The sequence below is a fragment of the Aspergillus lucknowensis genome, assembly GCF_044049455.1.
Source record: "Aspergillus lucknowensis strain CBS 449.75 chromosome Unknown BJX67scaffold_1, whole genome shotgun sequence".
Classification (NCBI taxonomy): domain Eukaryota; kingdom Fungi; phylum Ascomycota; class Eurotiomycetes; order Eurotiales; family Aspergillaceae; genus Aspergillus; species Aspergillus lucknowensis.
Genome location: NW_027263545.1, coordinates 1,254,437 through 1,273,348, shown reverse-complemented (window position 1 = coordinate 1,273,348; position 18,912 = coordinate 1,254,437). Strand labels below are relative to the sequence as shown.

The window sequence follows — 18,912 nt, the reverse complement described above, 5'->3', positions numbered from 1 at the left end:
GCACAAGGGGATTTCGGGCGGCAGCATTTCCAATTCTGACACTTGCGCCGCTATGGGTTGTTCAGGCTGTAGCGCTGAAAAGCAAGGCATTCGTGTCCAGACGGGCCGGACCATTCTAAAAGAATAAGGCGAGTGCCTGGGGTCATGTAAGAATCATGCTTGAGCGTTCATATGGGTGTAACAGAGCACGCAAGGGAAAGGCTGAGTAGATTGAACCAAAATTATCGCGTACATCAACATCAAAGTCATAAACCAGAGCAAGTATAAGCCCCCTCTGGACGAGACAAGTTCGAAGAAAGGACACAGCACAACAATCTAAACGCCATAGTAGATGCCGCTAAACGACTCATCATCCCTAACAGACAATCCCGTTGTCAGGATAGGTATCACAAATAAGGTTGAAATGCTGAGAGAAATGTGGGCAGATCAAAGCTCAACATCCGTGCATAAGGGTATTTGTTGGCCAGTCATATCCTGCAGCGGTCCTGGACAGTATTGGTCAGTACAAATCATTCAAGTTTCGGTTTACGGCGGCGTACCACGACGTCTTGTTCACATTCTGATATGCAACGGGATGCTTGGCGATGTACTCGGTTGTCTCGTAGCCTGGTGGATCACAGGTGACGCTGACTTCGTCAGGGTCCTGGTAGATCCGGATATAGTCGAAGCGCATGTAGGCCGGCATGTGCTTCTCGACGCCCTTGTCAATAGGCGCAAAACTCCATGCCATTCCCAAATTCATGACAATAGCCAATGGCTCTAGCGGAATCACTCTCTGGCCGACATTCCCGTTAGGCCCGATCGCTCGACCGTCGAGTGTCCACGTCTGCTCGTGCCCAACGAACCAGGTGACATTCCCGTCTGCGCCGGGTTTATACTCGAACGCATAGGTCTGATACTCTTTTCCATTGTACCAATCGTTGTTGAGATTCGTCACTCCGGACATGGCTTGTTGGTACGGGCCTCCTCGGTAGGTGTTGATCTGCGTGATCTTTTCATCGTATACCGCAGCAAAATCTATCCTGTCAGCCATGAACTCAATCGCTTAGTCGGAATACATACCATAGTCTGGCATGTACCAGATATCAAAAGGAGCCATCTGCAAACTCTGCGACACAGACCCCACCATCGCAGTCTCGTCGTTATTCAACGCCGAGACACTGGCTTCAATGACATCAATTTCTGGGGCACTGCGAGATTTCCCGGGGTTCGGATGATCCGAGCCTGGGCAAGTGCACGCCGGCAAGCGCATACCAGGAAGCCAGCTCAGGCCGTCAGTAGAGCTTTGGTTGGGTGTAATCCCTGCATCGCACTCGTCGTAGTAGCTGTACGGCCACATTCCTTCGGTGGAGGCAGCATATCCAGGTCTACCGAGATTGCCCATCGCCCAAAAGCCAGGCCAGAAACCAGAGACTTCACCGTTACCTGGTAGTGAAATACTCGCTTCGAGGCGCCCACCACTGAAACACAGCTTGTTCCAGCTCTGCACCATTCCTGATCGGTACTTCACCTCGTGGTTAGAGAAATTGTCAAACCGGATCTCCAGTACTCCATCTCTTGTAATAACCGCGTCAGGATCATACCACTGTGTTCAGTTAGCCGAAGCCCAGATAGTCCATAAATCGGTGCTAACCTCGAGATCTTGTGTCACCCCGTACCAGAGATCCACGGCTTGATAGTAGGGATCGTCTCCTTCATAGAATGTACGGCCAGGCGTGTTAAACTCATCCGAGAACTGCACCGATAATCAGCGAATAACATTGATAGCCGTTCGCCGGTACGACCTACCACAAGCTTCCATTCCTTGCCATCTGCCGATATTTTTGAGTGTTCCGACTCAGGTGTGTCCGGGTCTATCAACCCTCTGCGAATGTTGGACAGCAAAGGTCGATCCCCCACATCGAGGCAGAATGTATCGCCCCCCCCGCAGTGCGGCCGGTGTTTCTCAAACCCTTTCATAGCGGTTCTTGAAAAATCATCGCAGTCAGAAAATTCCGTAAATACGGCAATCAGAATTGAGAGAGGGAGGTACTTACACAACGGGATACCCAATGAACAACACCAAGAACCCTATAGTAAGCAAAATCAATCCACCAAGATTGATCACTCCCCTCGTGTTCCAAATATCGCACTCTCGCTCCCTATCACTAGGATCCGGGTTATGCAAGTAATCGTCCTTTTCCACATCCTCCGGAAACAGTAACAGCCCATCCGTCGGCATGATATTATACTTCTCCGTGACGGTCTGCGTATTCACATCGTTCTCGTCGCTCTCTGCATGTGAAGGCGGCCACGACTGGCTGTATGAATAGCCTCTCGCCTCACAGCTTCCAGCTTCCGAGCTCCAGCTTGTACGGCGTGAGGAAATAACAGATAGATTTGGTGAACCGGGGTCGTCTCTTGGGCGATGCGGCCGCGGCGGTATTAAAAATTCCGCCGACCCCTCGTGATTAAATGACGCATATACTGTTTGTAGTGCTCCCGTTGATTGTGACTCCAGGATTCGGGGTATCATAGGCGTTAGAGGCCGGACCTTGTGTTCTGTAGGGGCTGGGGAAAGAGGAATAGCGTCCTCGTCGGAAATGGCATTATGTGTACCGGAATTGAGGCGAATATGGGGCGTCTCTCGAGACGGTAATTCTGGAGAAATTTCTGGAGAAGGTTCTGACATGATGTCCAAAAGGTGTATTCTCGCGCTTTGCCGTATCCCTCAGTCGAATTGTGACCCATGTATACTGTCGAATGGTGCCAATACCGTCTCTTCTTCTTCAGCACTTCTCAGATTCCATTGATGTCCACTATCTTGCCCGCTTTTTTGGCGTATACGAGCTTCCACGCAGAAGGCTGGCAGCTATTATTATCGCGTTCAAGAATAGGAAACAGTGAGCGTCTGCTTGTTGATATGGTCGCCCGGAGTGTGCTTGTCAACAGAGGATAAGGAATGGACGGTGAGGTATAATAGACACCGTCGCCCGAGATGTGTGAAGTGTAATATCCTACTATAAGACACAACTTAGAAAGCAGGGAGCTGTTTTGATTGCGAATGCTCCTGGTGTTGATGAAAGAATGGGGAGAGCGGGTGAACACGGTCCTAAGGCAAAGACACGGAAGGGAGTACAAGATGTGATGGGAGAGTAGAGCGAAAAAGAGGGACAAGAATGGAGAGAGAAGGACAGACGGCACGCGAGAGGGAATGAACGAGGAGGGTGCGAATGAATGAAGGTGTTGGGGATCAAGGAAGGGATAGAGAGGACAGCCGACGCAAGAGCGTGGCAGGACTTGACACTGCTGTTGACTTGTACTCTTCTGGCAGCATTGTACTATGTCCAGTCGCTTCAGAAGTTTATTGTTGTTATTTCCAAGATTTAAGGCAGGCCGCCGATGCGCAGAATATGCTGAGCTGATGAATCCACCCCCCTCCGTATCAAGGCAAGCTCAGTCCAAGGAATGCTTCCATTGCCATTATTGGTCGCTTGAGAAACTCTCGACTTCCAAGTTATTCTGTTTGACCTAATACTATCAAGGAGGATCAATTCACAAGTGGCGTTTGCGACGCTCATCTGCGCTATACTCGTAGTAGCTAACCCTATGGTAAACGCGCAGTGCCAGCCAGCCTTCAGGGATTTGACGGGGAAGCCGCTCAATCATCGCAACGTGCTCGGTAATTGCAAGGAAGACACAGGAAGGAATGAGTGAGGAATTCCGTTGCCATAGAAGAAGGGAAGAATGAGCCATCAGGAGCAACACGGCATTCCAGACACGCGTTTTCAACCACCAGACACTGAACCTTCATACGACGGCACATAAAGGCCTTCAGAAACCACCAGTATGATCTTCCAAGTCATGAGTGCTGCACTGCAGGAATTTGTTTCCCTGCCATACCTTTGCAGCTCCCTCCCTTGCATCCCAGCACCGGCGTCATCAGCCCTGCTTGAGCCTTAAAGAGAAGAGGCTTATTTACAGACATCCTCTAGTTACTGTGTAATATATGGAAACAATTAAATCACCAAACCGCAAGATCACCCAGTCCTCATTTTAGATTCCAGTATAGCATCCGACAAGTAAACAGCCCTAACTCTCAATCGCCTTCGCCCTCAATCCCACAATCAACCCCCCTTCAACATCCAAGGCCGTAATATAATACTCAACCCTCGACACCCCAACCTCCACCCGGTAAACCTTCAACTCAACCGCAGCCTCATCCCCACCAGAGTCCTGAACAGCCGCGGCCCGCACAGCCCGCAACACAGACGCGTAGTGATTCTTCGGGTCAAATGACGAGGGAAGTAACGTTTCGATGGAGGATGAGAGGTCGGAGCTCGTTGAGATGAGCTTGGAGAAGTGGGCTGCATGACAGGAATAGGTTAGTAACACCGTCCTACGACAGGGAATATGAGTCGATTTGTATAACGGAAACAGAGGACGGGCGAAGTATAAAGAGCGACGTACAAGCATCCGGCCAAATACCCTTCTCAGCACCCTCCCACTTCAACGCGACGGGTTCAAACGGCTCGTCTGTTTCGGAGACGTAATAGGCATCGACGGAGGCAAGCGGGGTAGGGACTTTAACGTTCACATCGACGGTCTCCGTGCGGGCGGCAGAGAAATATTGTTCAGCCTGTGGCTGCGAGCGACCGCTCTTGAGATCTGCATTTGCTTTGTTCAAGAAAGACATGTAGGCATCGTCGGACGACATGGCGCGGGTGATGAATGTGGTTGGCAAAGTTGTGGGACGACAGGAGTGAGCAGGGGTTCGCGGAGGTGCGATGTAGAGGGGAAATTTCCTCCTGTGAACCGATGTTTGTGGGGTTTGTATGTGTCGATGGTAGGGAGGCACAGAGGACGAATGTCGGATCGAGGAAGCCTGGGGACAAGATGCAAGTGGTTTTAAAGGCGAAGCGAAAGTTGGGCGGGAGCTGTGATCAATGACGCAATGCGCTCCATGGCAGCTCTGCCACCTTCGCATTGCTATAAATTAATTATTTTGGGACGAAGACAATATGGAGGGAGCCTGCAACCATACAGTTATCAGTTATAGGCACTGAAGAAGAAGAGCAAATGAAAATGTTCTCCCTCCTTGTTGATTCAGCTGAGAGCTGAGGCGGTAGTTGCAAGATTTTCGTCAGCACCGCTTTCAAACACAGCAACTCGGGGACCAACATCCAGTCTCGTAAAGTAATTCAAAGCCCTACACATAATACAAGATTTCAATCTACATATAAACAAATTGAAGGTATTGCCGCTTTTTTATTGAAACTCGTAATAAGCTGTACTACACCAAACCATAATCCCCGTAAACACCTTAAGCAGAAGTAACAAGGTCCTTCTTGAGAGTACCCAGGAAAGCGCGCTTCTCCTCGGGGGTCTGGAAAGCACCGTGGCCGAACTTAGAGGAGGTATCGATCCACTTGAGCTCGACCTTCTCGGTGGCTCGGCGGCTGGTTTGGGGGTACAGGGTCTTGCGCAGGGTCATAACACGCTTCTTGACACCGGGGACGGAGCCCTTCAGGAGAAGGTAGTCGTTCTTAACCTCACCGTAATGGACGAAGCCACCAAGACTGCAATTGTTAGCCCACTGTGCTGTACAGAGTGGCTGGAGCGGGGTACATACGGAGTGATCTGCTTCTTAGAAACATCGAACTCAGTGGAGGCGTTAGCCTCGTCGGAACCCTTGCCCACGCGGAAGACCTTGTGGTTGCAAGAGGTACGGTGGTGGTAACCCATCTGACCAGCACGGGCAACGGTCCACTGGACGTGGCTAGGGTGCCAGGCACCGATACAAGCAACCTTACGGAGACCCTTGTGAGTCTTGCGAGGAAGCTTCTTGGTTCCCCAACGGCTAGTGACACCTTGGAAGCCGTGACCCTTGGTGACAGCAATGACATCGATCATCTCGTCCTTCTCGAAGATAGAGTCAATCTCAATGGGCTTCTCGAAGAGGTTGCGAGCGAAGTCAACCTTGTCGGCAACGGAGCCGCCGTTGACTTGGATCTCCATCAAGTGGGCCTTCTTCTGCTTGAGAGGAGTCTTGCGGATTTGGGTGTGGGCGAGCACACGGACGACGGTGCAGTACTTCTTGATGCGCTCGAGGTCGCGGGTGATGGAAGCACCGCTCTCCTCGGAGTGTTTCTTGGCGTACTTGGTGAAAGCCTTCTTCTTACTCTTGTACCAGTTCTTGTAGAAACGACGCTTAACCTCGTCGCTCAAGTGCTCAGCCCAGACGGTAGCGAGGGAGCGGAGACCTCGGGGAGTCTCGATATAACCGACAACACCAACAGCAATGAGCTATAGTAAGAATCCAGTCAGCCATCGAGAGCACAATGCAGAGGATATGGATCCTATAACGTACAGGAGGGGTCTCAATGACAGTGGCAGCCTCAACGATCTCCTTCTTGTGCATCTTGGCGCCAGGACGGTCAAGGTCACGGACAACAGTGGTCATACCGGCCTTGTAGCCCATGGAAGCTGTCAGGTGGACGGGCTTCTTGGGGTCATCCTTGGGGAAGCTGTCGCAAAACTCAGTGAATGTTCCCTTCAATTCCCAACCAAAAACAATATCAGTGTCCGCACGAACCTCTTTACCCTTCCACGATGTCTGGCAGCGCGCTTGCGAGGTAGGTAGGCAAGAGAGCCTGAAAAAAAAGTCATTGTGTCAGTAAGACATCCTCACATAGGCACCGAAAAACCGGCTCTCCAAGGTGCAGGGCGAAAAGGTCGACGAACCGTGCCGAGGCGCTTCGTACTTCCGGTGACTCCTGAAAAGGCGAATGTGGATTAGTGAATTTGTCCATTGCGCGTAATCTGGGCTCGAAAATAGTAGGGAACACTCACATCTTGACCCTATTGTCGTTAGTTGTCGAGGTGGTGAGTGAGAGTGTCAATCTCCAGATTGAGTCGGCAGTCCGATTTTGCAATGCTTCACGAGTGTGGGCTGCGTCTAAGCGAGAAGTCTTGGCAGTTTTGCCCGTTGAGGCTAAGCGCAATATTCCTAAAGCCTCAGGCAGGAATATTACCCCACGTGATTCTTAGCGCCTCAGGCATCCTTTCAACATGCACGATTTCAAGTAGCTCAATCTGTAACCCGTGGACACTCCATCCCTAACAGCCTATTGCTCTCGCGATTTCACAATCACTAGCGCATCAAAGTATAGTATCGCTCATATTCGAACAAAAGCCATAATAGATGTGCTGTTATTGGCAAACCCGACAATACAAAACTTTGCGGAGAGGACCACCCCGACACTATCAAATCGTACAGACCAACTTGAGGGCTAAAACAACAAAAGGCATTAGACCGCCGCGAAAAATAAGACCAAGCGTGGGACGCGAATTCGGGGGTAATTTTAGAAAACAATCGGCGAAAAGTGAAAATGAAGGTCGGGAATCTGTCTCGTCTCAAAAATTCATTCACATCTTGGCTTGTAGCATTGACAAATAGATACTGGGATAGTGGACAGCCGTTTAACCTGTTAGATAGCAGGCTCCTTCGCCTGTGACGCTTGAATGCCATTGCTGTTTCCGTTGGCGCTGCCCGTCCCGCTACCATGAGGGCTACCCTTCACAGTGCTAGCTTTTTTGTCATCATCACCATCGTCATCGTAATCTTCATCAACTTCCATTTTCCGCGCAGCCGGCTCGTGTGCCGGGGGTTGCTCACTGCGCGAATGCTCATCCTTGACAGGAACCTGGGCTTGAACCTGTGCAGTCGAGGGCACTGTAGAGGGTCCGTTAGACGGTGCCGTAGCAGTTTCAGCCATTGGGGGAAGGCTTGTTCCAGAAGGGTGTTGTGGCATGTGCTGAATGGAAGGTAGTGTCGGGGGATGGTGGGCTGCCTCGGAAGGATGGTAGCTCTCATTGACACGGCGTTGATCCTCACGTCGAATCTCGGAGGAGCCACGACGCTGCATCTCGCCGGGCGACGGTAAGTGGCTGGGTGAGGGGACTCGTCGGCCAATTTGTTCATCAAGTCTAGACCGGGTTTCTTCATTGGCAATTTTCTTGGCCGGGCCAGGTTCACCCTCCCACTCGCGGCCCCGCTTCATCGCGGAAGTGGGGCGATCCTCGCGCTCACGGGCAGCAGCCTCCGCAGCAGAGATGGCAGACGCTGGAGGAGGTGCGCCACTCGCAATACCGGCACTGTTGGAGTTCTGCACCGACACACTAGGGCCATGATGATACTGCTGGTGTGGATAAGTAGATCCAGGAGAACATGGTCGCTCTTCCCGAATCGGTCGGATCTCCGTCGGCGGTGAGAAAGGACGGTGGTAGGGAGGCATAGGGCCAGCAGAATTGGGTGCACCATTAGGGCCGCCGGGGCCACCTGGGGCGGCGCCAGGAGGCAGCGGGCCACGGGGAGCAGAACCAAAGGCAGCTCCACTAGGGGCGCGATCATGAGATGGGGGAGGAGCGTTGGCGAGCTGGGGAAGACCATGGCTTGGTGGGTAGACGGCGGGCCCGGCGAGACCAGGCTTTGGCGACCGCCCTCCTGGGGGAGGGCGAACACCATCGGGTAGCCCTCTTCCTGGATCCTGGCGTGGGCTAGGTTGCTGGATTGCGCCAGGACGAGGTGGATCGCGGTGATCGTATCCATTCGCGCCCGGAGCCGGGCCTTGTGTCGGGAGTTCATTGATACCACGGTTCCAGTCAGCAATCTGCCGGGGAGGAGCTGGAGGCTGGGGAGGTGGTCCTCCAGTCGGAGCTGGGGCTCCCCATTGAGGTGCAGGCGGGGCTCCGACACCAGGAGCCTGGTAAGCCTGGGGATGAACATCTTGTGGTTGAGGTGCAGGGCCATTGCTTTGACCTGATCCCGATAGCTGGCTTTGCAGGAGTTGCAGGCGCGCTTTTATATGGACATTGTTTGGATCCAAGTCAGCAGCGCGGCCGTAGGCATCCAAGGCGTCGGCGATTTGGTTGTTACAAGACTCGTACAGGGTTCCCAAATCGTACCACACCTCTGAAATGTACGGGTTCAGCCGAATAGCGCGAGAGTATGCATCCAATGCATCGCGGTACTGGTTGATCTGATAGTACAAGACACCAATCGAGCACCAAAAAGTGGGATTACGGCCGTCACGATAGACTGCTTGCTGATAGGCTTCGTACGCCTTGGGGTATTTAGCTTGAGACATATAGCAGCGGCCAAGAAGGTACCAGCTTTGAGCATCGCTATTATCTGTAGTGGAAAAGCAATTAGAAATCGTTGATCCAAAAGTCGACGCGCATCCTTGATCTTACCTGCGCTAACGGACTTCTCAAGGTACTCGATAGCTTTCTCTTGGCTTGCGTAGTTGTTGCTTTGCTGATGATGCAGCCATCCCAGTTGCTGCAACACCTTGGCGTGGTTGGGATCACGGTCCAAAACACGCCTGTAGGCTTGCTGCGCAGATTCAAACTATAATATTCTGAGCATACATGAGCCTCTATATATTGTGTTGCGCAACTTACATCTTTCTGTTGTTCGTGGACGTGACCAATCTGGAACCAGATGTCTTCCTCAGTTAGAGGGCGTGGAGGATCGTTGACAATGTATTTGAAGCACTAGAACACATCAGTAAGTTTGCCGATAACAACGCAGTATCTTGCACCTACATCCAAGCTCTGGTTGAACTTCTGTTGCTGTTTGTATATAATACCGAGTCGGAAGTAGATCTCATTGGCCTTTTCGAATTCAGGGGCCATCCGCATGACCTGGGAGAAGGCCTCTTCGGCATGGTCTAGAGAACCATAGCGATCATAGAGAATACCAATCCCATACCACAGCTTAGGTTCCTGTTCAAGTGCAGGTCAGAAATTGGACTGCAGACACAACTAGCGACGACGTTCGCTAACCTTAGGATCACGCAGGTGGTACAGTGCTTGCTGATACGAAGTGTAAGCCTCTTGTAAGTTGTCCATCATCAAGTAGCAGTGGCCTTAGGTATCGGGTCAGTTGGTGCTTGCGCAAAAGAGTTCGATTTTGCAGGACAACAAACGCACCCAAGCTTCCCCATGTTTCCCCACTACCCGGGTCCAATTTCAGAATATTCTGTAGGTATTCGATCGCTTTCGGAAACTGTTCCCTCGTTCGCAGAATACATGATATGGCGTTCATTGCAGGGATAGACCACTGGTTGTGCCGCAATGCTTGTTCGTATGCATTCATACCACCATCCAGGTCGCCCATGAGTTCAGTCAAGCTCCCTAAAAGCAATCAGCAAAGCACAATAATGGGCGGACCACCGCATACGCGATAAGCGATGAAAGGGGGATATTCCGTACCGATTTGCAACCAGACCTGCTCATTTAAGGCAGCAATTTTTTGGGCGGTGCTTGGTGGAGGTTTCTGCGCTGGAGACTGCAAAGGCAGATGGCCGTTAACGGGAGGATGAGCCGCGAGGTGTCCATGGTGAGGAGTCACGCCTCCCGTAGGCGATGGCTGAGCGTGTGCCATAGCGCGTGAGACCAAATGGCAGACTGTCCGAATTCGGATGCAAACGATTAACCTTGCGACACAATGATGCAACCAATCTTCGTGTTACTGTAATGTGGCACAGCCCCCGGTACGAATAGTCGCGCAAATATGGTAACCCAGCGATCTTTACTGAAGCCAAAAGCCCTTCCCGAACAAAGGTGGTCAAGCTATGGCTTTGTAAATAGGCGACGAGCTACCAAGTTAGGCGTGTGGAGGGTGTATCCGATTACCCAAGTCTTGGCAACGATTCGGCTCAGTGAATGAATACGAACGACTAAGATAGAGGTAGAAGAGAGAACGAATCTTCAAGATAGGAAGGCAAGAATTGAAGACGAAGACCGAAAATACAGTAGGAGAATGGTACGCTAAGCGAGGCAAGGCTACAAGAAAGGGATGTAGACTGAGGGAAGGCAAGAGAATCGAAGAAGGGGGAAGCGACGTGAGAGTGGAAGATGGAACAATGGGAGACAAAATAGGAAAGCAAGAGGATTGGAAGCAGAAGCAGAAGAGCCAAAGGGAGGAGAGGAAGAAGAGAGAAGGGGAGCGGGAGAGGATGAGAGGATGAGAGAGAAAGGTCGAGGGGCTGGCGGCAGAGGGTGAAATTGCCAAGGGACGCTAGTGGTTGCGCAGCTCTCGAGCAGTCAGCGACTCAGGCGAAAGCAGAGAAGAAAGAAGGGAAAGCACGGAAAAAGCTCGATGGGCGGTGGTGCCGACGCCAAGCCCGCGACAGCCAGCTTTGCGTCCAGGAACAGCTTAGCCTGTGGGGCTCTCGAGAGTCGTGTCCGCGGGTGTTGGCAGTCAATTTTCCGGCCTTACAGAAGCCGAACAATGCCCATCACAAATTCGCAAAGGGGAAATGAGCCGGATGGAGTTTATCAAAAATCTTAATCTTTTATGGAGGATGTTTGAACCCTCGAAACTCTATTTCAAGGGTGTGTGCATCCCCAATACTCTCCAGCATTTCAAGAGAGATCCGCCCGCACAGCGACGAATCGAGGGGGCTGATCTTCTTTCCGAGTTCTGGAGATCCTCCTTCAGGCAACGTGTCGGAAAGAGGCGAAGTGCGTCATGTTGGCAAGCGGGGCGGTGAACTTGAGACCGCAGAAGGCATGGTCCACTCGGTATACGAGTCCACGGAGCCGAAAAAAAAGAGAAGCAGAAAAAGAAATATTAATTTCAAGAAAATTAAATCAAACCCAAGAAAAATGAAATAAGAATAAAAACCTTTCCAGGGAGCATTATCGAGATCAGTAGCGCGGGCGCTTGTCTCCCAAAGACAGCAGAGGCCAGGGAATCGGATGCGTCGTGAGACCACGACAGAGTCGCTCAATGTGGCCGCTTACAGGGTTTGTGCCGGAAAATAATGAAGAAAAGGAAAATATCAAATCAATTCTCAAACAGAGATGAGACAGAGAACCTCGCAAAAGAAAATTCGTTCTGCCCAGAGTGAAACCGGACACTGTCTGACGAGGATGCAAGCGCTGGAGCCACAGAGGGAGAACGGGGTGATGGGAGGGGGCTCTTGTCCAGCACGAACCCCCGGCTGTGACTCGCCGAGTGGCTGCATGTGGACCATGGAACCTGGACCCTCCGACCCTCTCTTCCCCGTGCCATGACGAAAAAGGGAATTATTTGATTAATTGATGCTTTATTTATGGACCGCCGCCAATAATTCAACACGGTGTGGGTGGGCCTGATCAAACATCCTCGACTGGGTGTGCAACCCTGGAGTCCGCCAGGAGCTCAAACCACCTGAGGAGAGGCAAGCTACCAGAGGACGCTGAGTGGCCGACCGGAGGAGTCAGTCATGAGGCGTACCTCCACTTGTCCGCCCAGATTGTCCAAAATGCAAGAAAGGCTCCCCCCGCCCCGTCATCCAGAAAACTGGTCCGTTGGGCGCCATCTGCACAACCCGACGATTTCGGTTCAGCGAGACTTCGCACGCGTTCCACCCCTCCAAGGGCTCCATCCGGAGGAGGATCCACTCCAGATGGGGTCAGGCCTTATGCACCCTTCTCAAGCATCCTTGCAAGAAGCACAAGCAGGAGGAAACCTTGGAAAGCAATTTGTCGGACCGATCTCACGAAACTCCCGACTAACTCCTTTCCTTTTCTTCCTCCGACCATCTGTTTCCTCCTTCAGTCATTTGCCGCAACGAAGCAGGGACAACGATGGAAAGAACGTCAAACGACGCTGCATCCTCCCGGCAATGTCCAGGCGACTTAATCTGTGCGTTGGCTTGCAGCTGCCTGCATTGTCACGGACCAGAAGGTGGTGAAGAGATTTTCTTGCATCAAACTTGCCCAGGGACATGAGGGCCTTTGACACAGTTGATCTCTCCAAGATGGGGCCAGTTTGACCCAGCTCAGGAGATTTGGGGGATTTTCTTCCGTCATTCCAGCATCATGAAACTTTGAGCTGCCATTTGGCCTTTTGCCATTTTAGCCTTTTGGGCCTCAGCCGCTGTGGTCGGTGCAGCTTACCTAATACCCGCACTCGGCCCCAAGCCCAGCCACAGAATTCTTGTGGGCTTCGAGCCTTCGACCAGTAGACCGTTCCCGTGTGCTTGATCTGTCGGCTTTTCTTCTGTGGTCGACCATCGACGATCTTGACACACCTTTCCCCATTGGGCCAATCACTTGCTTTCTTTTTCTTCGCCCCATCCCTTCCCCAAGGATTTGCATCGGATCAGCACAGACAAGGGATAAATTCTTCAGAGAAAAAAGTGAAGCGAAACATATCAACTCCATCAAATAAAAATCAATAAACTCTGCATACGTTCAATTCTCGACGCCTTATCCGACGTCTTCCACCTCTGAAAAAAATATGCGCCCCGAAGACTTCACTAGGTCGCACTTAACGATGGAATCCTCGTCCGTTGGCTGAGCCCCAACACCCAATTCCGGAGCATGCCCTTCGCCTTTTGCCTTTTTGCCAAGATGGCTCGAGCCGTCGACTTTTCGTTCCCTGTCCCCTTTTCTCGCGTCCAAGGAACATCCGCTGTCAAGAGGGCGACAGTTCTGCTTCAGGCCTTGCGATGATCTCACCCAGGTCCACTAACACAAGCACAACCTGAATCATTCGCATCAACCGAAAACAACGGAGTTTCTTTCATGCATACTTCATACTTGGGGCTCGTCGTCACCACTGCAGCGGCATTGGAATGGAATGCGGGTTCGCTGAGTCGCCGGGATTCTCGTCTGCGGTGCACCAAAAACATACAGCGCTCCCAACAAACTCTCCGAAGCTCATAAAGGGGCGCTTTCATTCCCATCCGACGACGCCCTCAGACTCTTGACGACAAAGGGCAGCCACTTCGCGTTTCTCGCGAAGTCCAGTCAGCGCTCGAACGAAATTCTTTCCATGCCAAACATCTTCTCGCGGCTCCAACCCCCCAAACAAAAATACCTACCATCCAAAATATAATCCACGCAGCTCCCCAAAACCAAACACATGAACCCAACACGCCAAGTAGATTCTCTAGATTCTCAATCCGCAACATCAATTCGCGAAGCCCCAGCCACACTTCCCCGCATCCTCCAGGCTGCCGCCGTTCCAGAGGATCGGACAACTTCCAGGACTCTGACTGGTGTGCGTAATCACCCGCTGTGTCAAGATATAAACAGGGTATGGAATCTATGGATCACTCAAGACTCCTCCAAACTTTGACCATCTTCACAACCATGGAGGCGTCCTCGGAACGCGGACACTCGAAACCTGGAACGTTGAACCTTCCTTGAACCTTCCCGGCACGCCACCTCATGGTCTACCTAATTCCTGGGACTGAGCTCTCAATGCAAAGTTCGAGATACGAGATAAGTAACTTAAAGCCACAGAAAGTTCAGTATCGTAAATAGTCAACGACATCACGATTATGGGAAGACCATGCTTCGGGCTCGACAAACAGCCAACCCTGCTAACCATGGAAGGTAACCTCGGCATGACCACCGACCGACCACGACGGATCGACACCCCATACTATTCAGGAACTTCCGGAAGGTCCATTGCACCTCATTATCGAAAACAGAAACAGAGCCTGTGGTGGTCGGCCATGTTACTCATGGACTCCTCCCCAAGGAATATCCACTCAACGGCCCGATAACAACCGAGCTGATCTTCTCGGGACCCATACACATCCATCTCCGGATTCAATCGAATCTCCCAGAGAGCATGGGGATCTACTACAGGGCGCGACAAGAAGACAAAGAGGACTGGTACAGCGGACACAAAGCAGACTAATTCGATAGCAAATCCTCCAGCCTCGTGTTTCGGCACCGTAGACCTATGTGCCTGATGTCAGATTGTGCAGTAGATCGGAGTCAACCACTTAGGAGCAAAAGCGAAACCGCAGAATGGACGCCGTCCGAATTACAATATATACAAGAAGTCTTCCAGAAGTACACCGACTGGTTCTGGGGCAACACACCATAAGAGACTCAGACGCTGCAGGTCGTTCTTGAATCATGGAGGAGGGTGCGTTGGGGTTGGAGCGAGGTCTGCATCTGTTTTGGTTCTTCCCTTCTAGCTCATGCTGCTGGCATCCGTGGTGCAGAATCCGTGCTTGGTACGTTGGTAAAGTCATGGTCATGGTCACGGCTGGCTACATTATTGTTTCTGGCAGGGCTCTGTGTTGGCTCTATTAGTGCGAATTACATACCATACGGGTACTATCTAACAGGGCGACCTTTTACCTCAGTGGTGTTACCCAGAATTCTTGGACTCCCAAAATACAGAGCATGCAGAGCAATAGCAGCATATTATTGACTCTAACACGACGCCAAAAGGCAAAATAATCAAGCGAACAACCATAATCAATATGCACCATGTACCAGGACTCCGACGTCCGCCGCACCCTACCCCGGGCGGATGATCTGGCCAAGTGATACAACGTCAGCGTCATGCATCTCGGAGCCCGGTTCATCAAGCACAACACATCCGGGTGGGGGCCCCTAAAATTGAGTCTTGACCGGGCGCTCGTCGCACAGCAGATCTAGGTGTCGTGGCGGGTAGGATTGTCTTCCCTTTCGTTCCTGCTCTTGCTCTTGCTCGTGCTTGTGCAGAAGCGGGTGCAGGTGCAGAGGCAAGTTAGGATTTTCTTGCTGGTTCTCCGGACTGAGTGGCCGTGCTGCGTGAGATGGGGAATTGTGCCCGAGGATCGGCGTGATTCGAACTTGGCCAGCCTGAGTAGTGGAATATGTATCTTGATTTCAAAATGCGGAGTTGGTCAAGGTGTGAGCATGTAAATATTTTGCTGCCTGTGTGGAAGGGACACGATTCTTGGTGTGAGGGGGTCAAGTTTTTTTTTTTAGAGTACTTCTTCCAAGCTCTTCCACGAAAGGATCACGTTGAGCAGGACTATACCCCCGGATTATGAGACCACCCGCACGTCAGAGACAATGGTGGCGTTTTCTGCAGAACAAGGAAATTCGTAGAGGTCGAGGTCAATCATGATATGGAAGATCTTGTCTGTCGCCCGATTTCGATATACCCACGATGCACTCGGTGTAACTCCAAGGAAGTTTTCCCCGGCCTCGTGGAGCAATGGATAGATAAAGGAGATAAGCCGCTAGCGTCACCGCAGTATGTCCAGTCAACGGCTTAATTGAGTGAAAGGAGTATCATATCTTACTATTTCTTGAACAAGAACCGCTTGGGAAGTGATGGTAGTCTTCTTCGGTAGAGGCGGGCTGTCCATCCTGGGTGAGTATACTTTCAAGGTGGATGGGAAAATTCGACACTGTAAAGAGCCCTCGGTGGAAGAAGGATCTCTCGAGTAAAGAGTCTCGAGTGCACTTATCGGCGTGGAATCGGCGCAACAACAGAGTCGAAGCTTCAGGACAGTGCTCCAATTGTGTCGCAAACACAGCAAGTGTATAGTATAGTATGCAAGACAGATATAGTCTGTAACACTCAAATGCAATCCGTAAGATCTAGGGTTGTTACCCCCGGGCCAGGGTAGCCTATGGCACACATCCCAAGGATGGTCGACTGGAACTCGTAACCCAAGGGCCCGCAAGCTCGCAACATTGGGATCATCTCGCCATTGAGAAAACGTGGCACAAGGGGGCGAGTCTCAGACACTGGTAAGTTAAGAATCGCAGCAGATGCCCGATCTCCAAATCGTGTACTATGCTTGTTTTATGTCCTCGATTTGGAGACTACTAGTATAGCCTCTAGTGCCGCGCTACGGAGTAATTGTGCAGTGCAAGTGTTTGCTTTGCTCGGAGCCCTATGCATCGTTTGTGAGTTATCCCTACGAGGTTCGTGGCTAGCCCTAAGGCATCCGGCGCTTACTGCGGCCGTGGGCTGCAGTTTGTAATTGGCGTAGGCTGATATGTCATATTTTCCTTCACCGCACAGTTCCTTTACATGTCGCCCGCGCATCGAAGGGCCATCTGTCGGCCGGGGAACAGAAGATCATGCATATCTGGTGCCAGAAGAGGATGAGGAAACGGGTTCGCTTCGACCACCAGACGGATACGTGGGTGGCCAAGATGAGACAGGCGGCAGGGATCCAAACCTTATGTCTCGGCGGCATGGCCAAGCAGCATCAATTAAAGTCGAGGAGGCGGATGACAAGAAGCAGCCCATCCTCCATATCTGCAAGGAGGAAGAGAGGGGAGATTTACCACTCCGCGCAGAGCCACATGTCCGCCACGCGAAACTCTTGACTCCAGTCATACCGAGGCCCCTCACGAATTTGAGACGGTCAAGGGCCTTGGTATATGGCTAGTGTCTCATGAGCCTGAAGTCGCCCAGTTCCTGATATGATTGGAAAGCCAACTCGGGGTCAGAGAGCCAAGTTACGGTTCGTCAAACAGGCATCCGTACCTCACGTACAAAGGAACAGCAGGGCAAAGAAACCTTGAGGGCGGATCACGTTTACCTTTGCGAGAAAGATGTCCATCAAAGGGAGTTGCCAACTTCTCGGCAGCCTGGGCGAAGGGGTTGGCGCATATTTGCCGAGAATCTCCGCGGCCAGAAAATGACCAAACACAGAGGTTTCTGAAGGCTGGGATGTTGTATTGGGGACGAGCCATTGCTGAGGTAACCTTGGAAATGGTGCTGCTTCAGGGTTTCCATGTCCCTTGACAGCCTGTCGGGAGGTGCAAGAGATTTGGGGGGATGGACCGAGATGACTCCAGCCGAGTCTCTTGTGGATGAAACCATCAGTAAAATCACTCAAGAAGCGGCAGAGTGGAGGCCAATAACACTGCAAGGAAATTGGCTTGGAACACCTCTTTCACCCGTTTGGGTTGATGGTGAGGAATATCACCCTAAATCCTGACAAGGACTCCGCAAGCCTCGAAGAACAATCATTCCACTTGGAAGCCCCGCCAAAGGCTCTGGGTTCCTGATTCACCATTCTGTAAATCTACAAGCGCCTCCGCGCAGCACCAAGGAAAAACACAATCCACAGTCAGAAGATATAGGTGAGAATCTGATCTTGGAAATCGAGGAGCCATGCGACCCGTCTGTAATGGTCTGTAATACCGCCAAGATGACCACCCAACGCGGATCACAAACAGTCTCAGAACCAGCTAGCCAATGATTCGCACTGCAAAAGAGATCGAAATCCCCGCAAAGGCCTTGGCACTCTTGGCGGGTGGTACGGTACTGTATGGTCAAACCGGCTGAGTCTCAACGGGGACGGCACTTCAAGTTCCAGGTTCTCAACTCTTTCGGCTGCTCTGCAAACGCAAATCAGAGCGAGAGCCTCTCTCCTTCTCATCACGAGCCTGCTTTCCTCTTCTCCCTCGATGCCTGCGGATGGTCCGCCTTGTTCCAACTCTGCGTCTGCGAACTATATCCTGACAAACCACCCCCTTCCCAGTCACCATGCGCCCAGCCGTCTCCCTCTCTCAACGCATTATCTAATGCCATTGCGTCTGTGACGAGGGTCTGTCGTCGTCGCCTCAATGCCAAGGGCTCGGCATCTGGGCGTCTTGGCAGCAAAAACGCAGCGAAGAGGGAGCGTCTCCCCCTTCTTCCGCTGCAAATTGCCCTCCTCTGACAAGACGCTCTTCTTTCTTGGTTCTCTCATCGTTTTCTTGGATTTCCGCTCTGTCACTTCCGTGGCTAGCGTTCATGGCCTTATAAGTCTCTCCTCTCTCCTCTCCTCCCCTCTCTCCTCCTCCGCGCTCCTCTCCCGTCCCTCTCTCCGTTTCCCCCCCCCAACGCAGGCACCGTCGTTCCCCCTCTCATCCTCCTCCCGTTGTCATTCGACTAGATTCGTTGCCGATCGTCGAGGAAGGAAATTTCTAGCTCCCCTTGCGCTTCACGCCATGCAGTGAGCTCACCCCTAGTGCTTGCTGTGCACTGCTTGTACTACCTGGGTGCTTTCCGTCGCATTTTTGAAGGGGCAGATCTCCGTTGCGCCCTTGTTTGCTCCACCGACTCCGGCTGTCCTGATCCCCTTTCTTCTTCTCGACCTCGATTAGCACTCGATGAGGCAGCCTGAC

At 51.9% G+C, this 18,912-nt stretch overlaps 5 protein-coding genes across 5 annotated transcripts; all 5 read right to left on the bottom strand.

The window, feature by feature from the left end:
- Positions 1-433: 433 nt before the first annotated feature.
- BJX67DRAFT_376488 (SKN1/KRE6 family beta-glucan synthesis-associated protein) lies at positions 434-2,671 on the bottom strand (the record flags this gene model as incomplete). The annotated part of the gene is made up of 6 exons (XM_071031887.1): positions 434-485; positions 540-1,017; positions 1,063-1,585; positions 1,634-1,735; positions 1,789-1,966; positions 2,037-2,671. 6 exons carry the CDS (start codon positions 2,669-2,671, stop codon positions 434-436), a joined length of 1,968 nt encoding a protein of 655 aa, XP_070891670.1.
- Positions 2,672-3,883: 1,212 nt separating this feature from the next.
- BJX67DRAFT_15634 (uncharacterized protein) lies at positions 3,884-5,235 on the bottom strand. The gene is made up of 2 exons (XM_071024859.1): positions 4,450-5,235; positions 3,884-4,346 (listed from the first exon to the last, which is right to left on the bottom strand). Exons 1-2 carry the CDS (start codon positions 4,964-4,966, stop codon positions 4,072-4,074), a joined length of 792 nt encoding a protein of 263 aa, XP_070891669.1. The 5' UTR covers positions 4,967-5,235; the 3' UTR covers positions 3,884-4,071.
- Positions 5,032-7,008, bottom strand: rpL3 (60S ribosomal protein uL3). Its single transcript, XM_071024908.1, has 6 exons — positions 6,832-7,008; positions 6,724-6,755; positions 6,575-6,632; positions 6,350-6,506; positions 5,612-6,285; positions 5,032-5,558 (listed from the first exon to the last, which is right to left on the bottom strand). Coding segments are annotated over exons 1-6 (1,179 nt in total). The 5' UTR covers positions 6,834-7,008; the 3' UTR covers positions 5,032-5,302.
- Positions 7,009-7,469: 461 nt separating this feature from the next.
- On the bottom strand, positions 7,470-10,429 carry cyc8 (putative transcriptional corepressor Cyc8; the record flags this gene model as incomplete). Its single annotated transcript, XM_071031886.1, has 7 exons — positions 7,470-9,172; positions 9,235-9,391; positions 9,445-9,537; positions 9,589-9,768; positions 9,829-9,911; positions 9,976-10,179; positions 10,258-10,429. The coding sequence occupies 7 exons, from the start codon at positions 10,427-10,429 to the stop codon at positions 7,470-7,472; spliced, it is 2,592 nt and encodes an 863-aa protein (XP_070891667.1).
- A 2,401-nt stretch (positions 10,430-12,830) lies between these two features.
- Positions 12,831-13,346, bottom strand: BJX67DRAFT_15627 (uncharacterized protein). The gene has a single exon (XM_071024858.1). It carries the CDS (start codon positions 13,198-13,200, stop codon positions 12,934-12,936), a length of 267 nt encoding a protein of 88 aa, XP_070891666.1. The 5' UTR covers positions 13,201-13,346; the 3' UTR covers positions 12,831-12,933.
- Between the last annotated feature and the right edge of the window lie 5,566 nt (positions 13,347-18,912).

Excerpts from the sequence above, each read along its gene's own strand:
- BJX67DRAFT_15634 (XM_071024859.1), bottom strand. The coding sequence starts at position 4,966 with ATGCGAAGGTGGCAGAGCTGCCATGGAGCGCATTGCGTCATTGATCAC. Across the intron at positions 4,347-4,449 it reads GGGTATTTGGCCGGATGCTT|CCCACTTCTCCAAGCTCATC; the intron begins GTACGTCGCTCT and ends CCTGTCATGCAG.
- rpL3 (XM_071024908.1), bottom strand. Across the intron at positions 6,507-6,574 it reads CATCGTGGAAGGGTAAAGAG|CTTCCCCAAGGATGACCCCA; the intron begins GTTCGTGCGGAC and ends GTTTTGCGACAG. Across the intron at positions 6,286-6,349 it reads CTGTCATTGAGACCCCTCCT|CTCATTGCTGTTGGTGTTGT; the intron begins GTACGTTATAGG and ends TTCTTACTATAG.
- BJX67DRAFT_15627 (XM_071024858.1), bottom strand. The coding sequence starts at position 13,200 with ATGGAGTTGATATGTTTCGCTTCACTTTTTTCTCTGAAGAATTTATCC.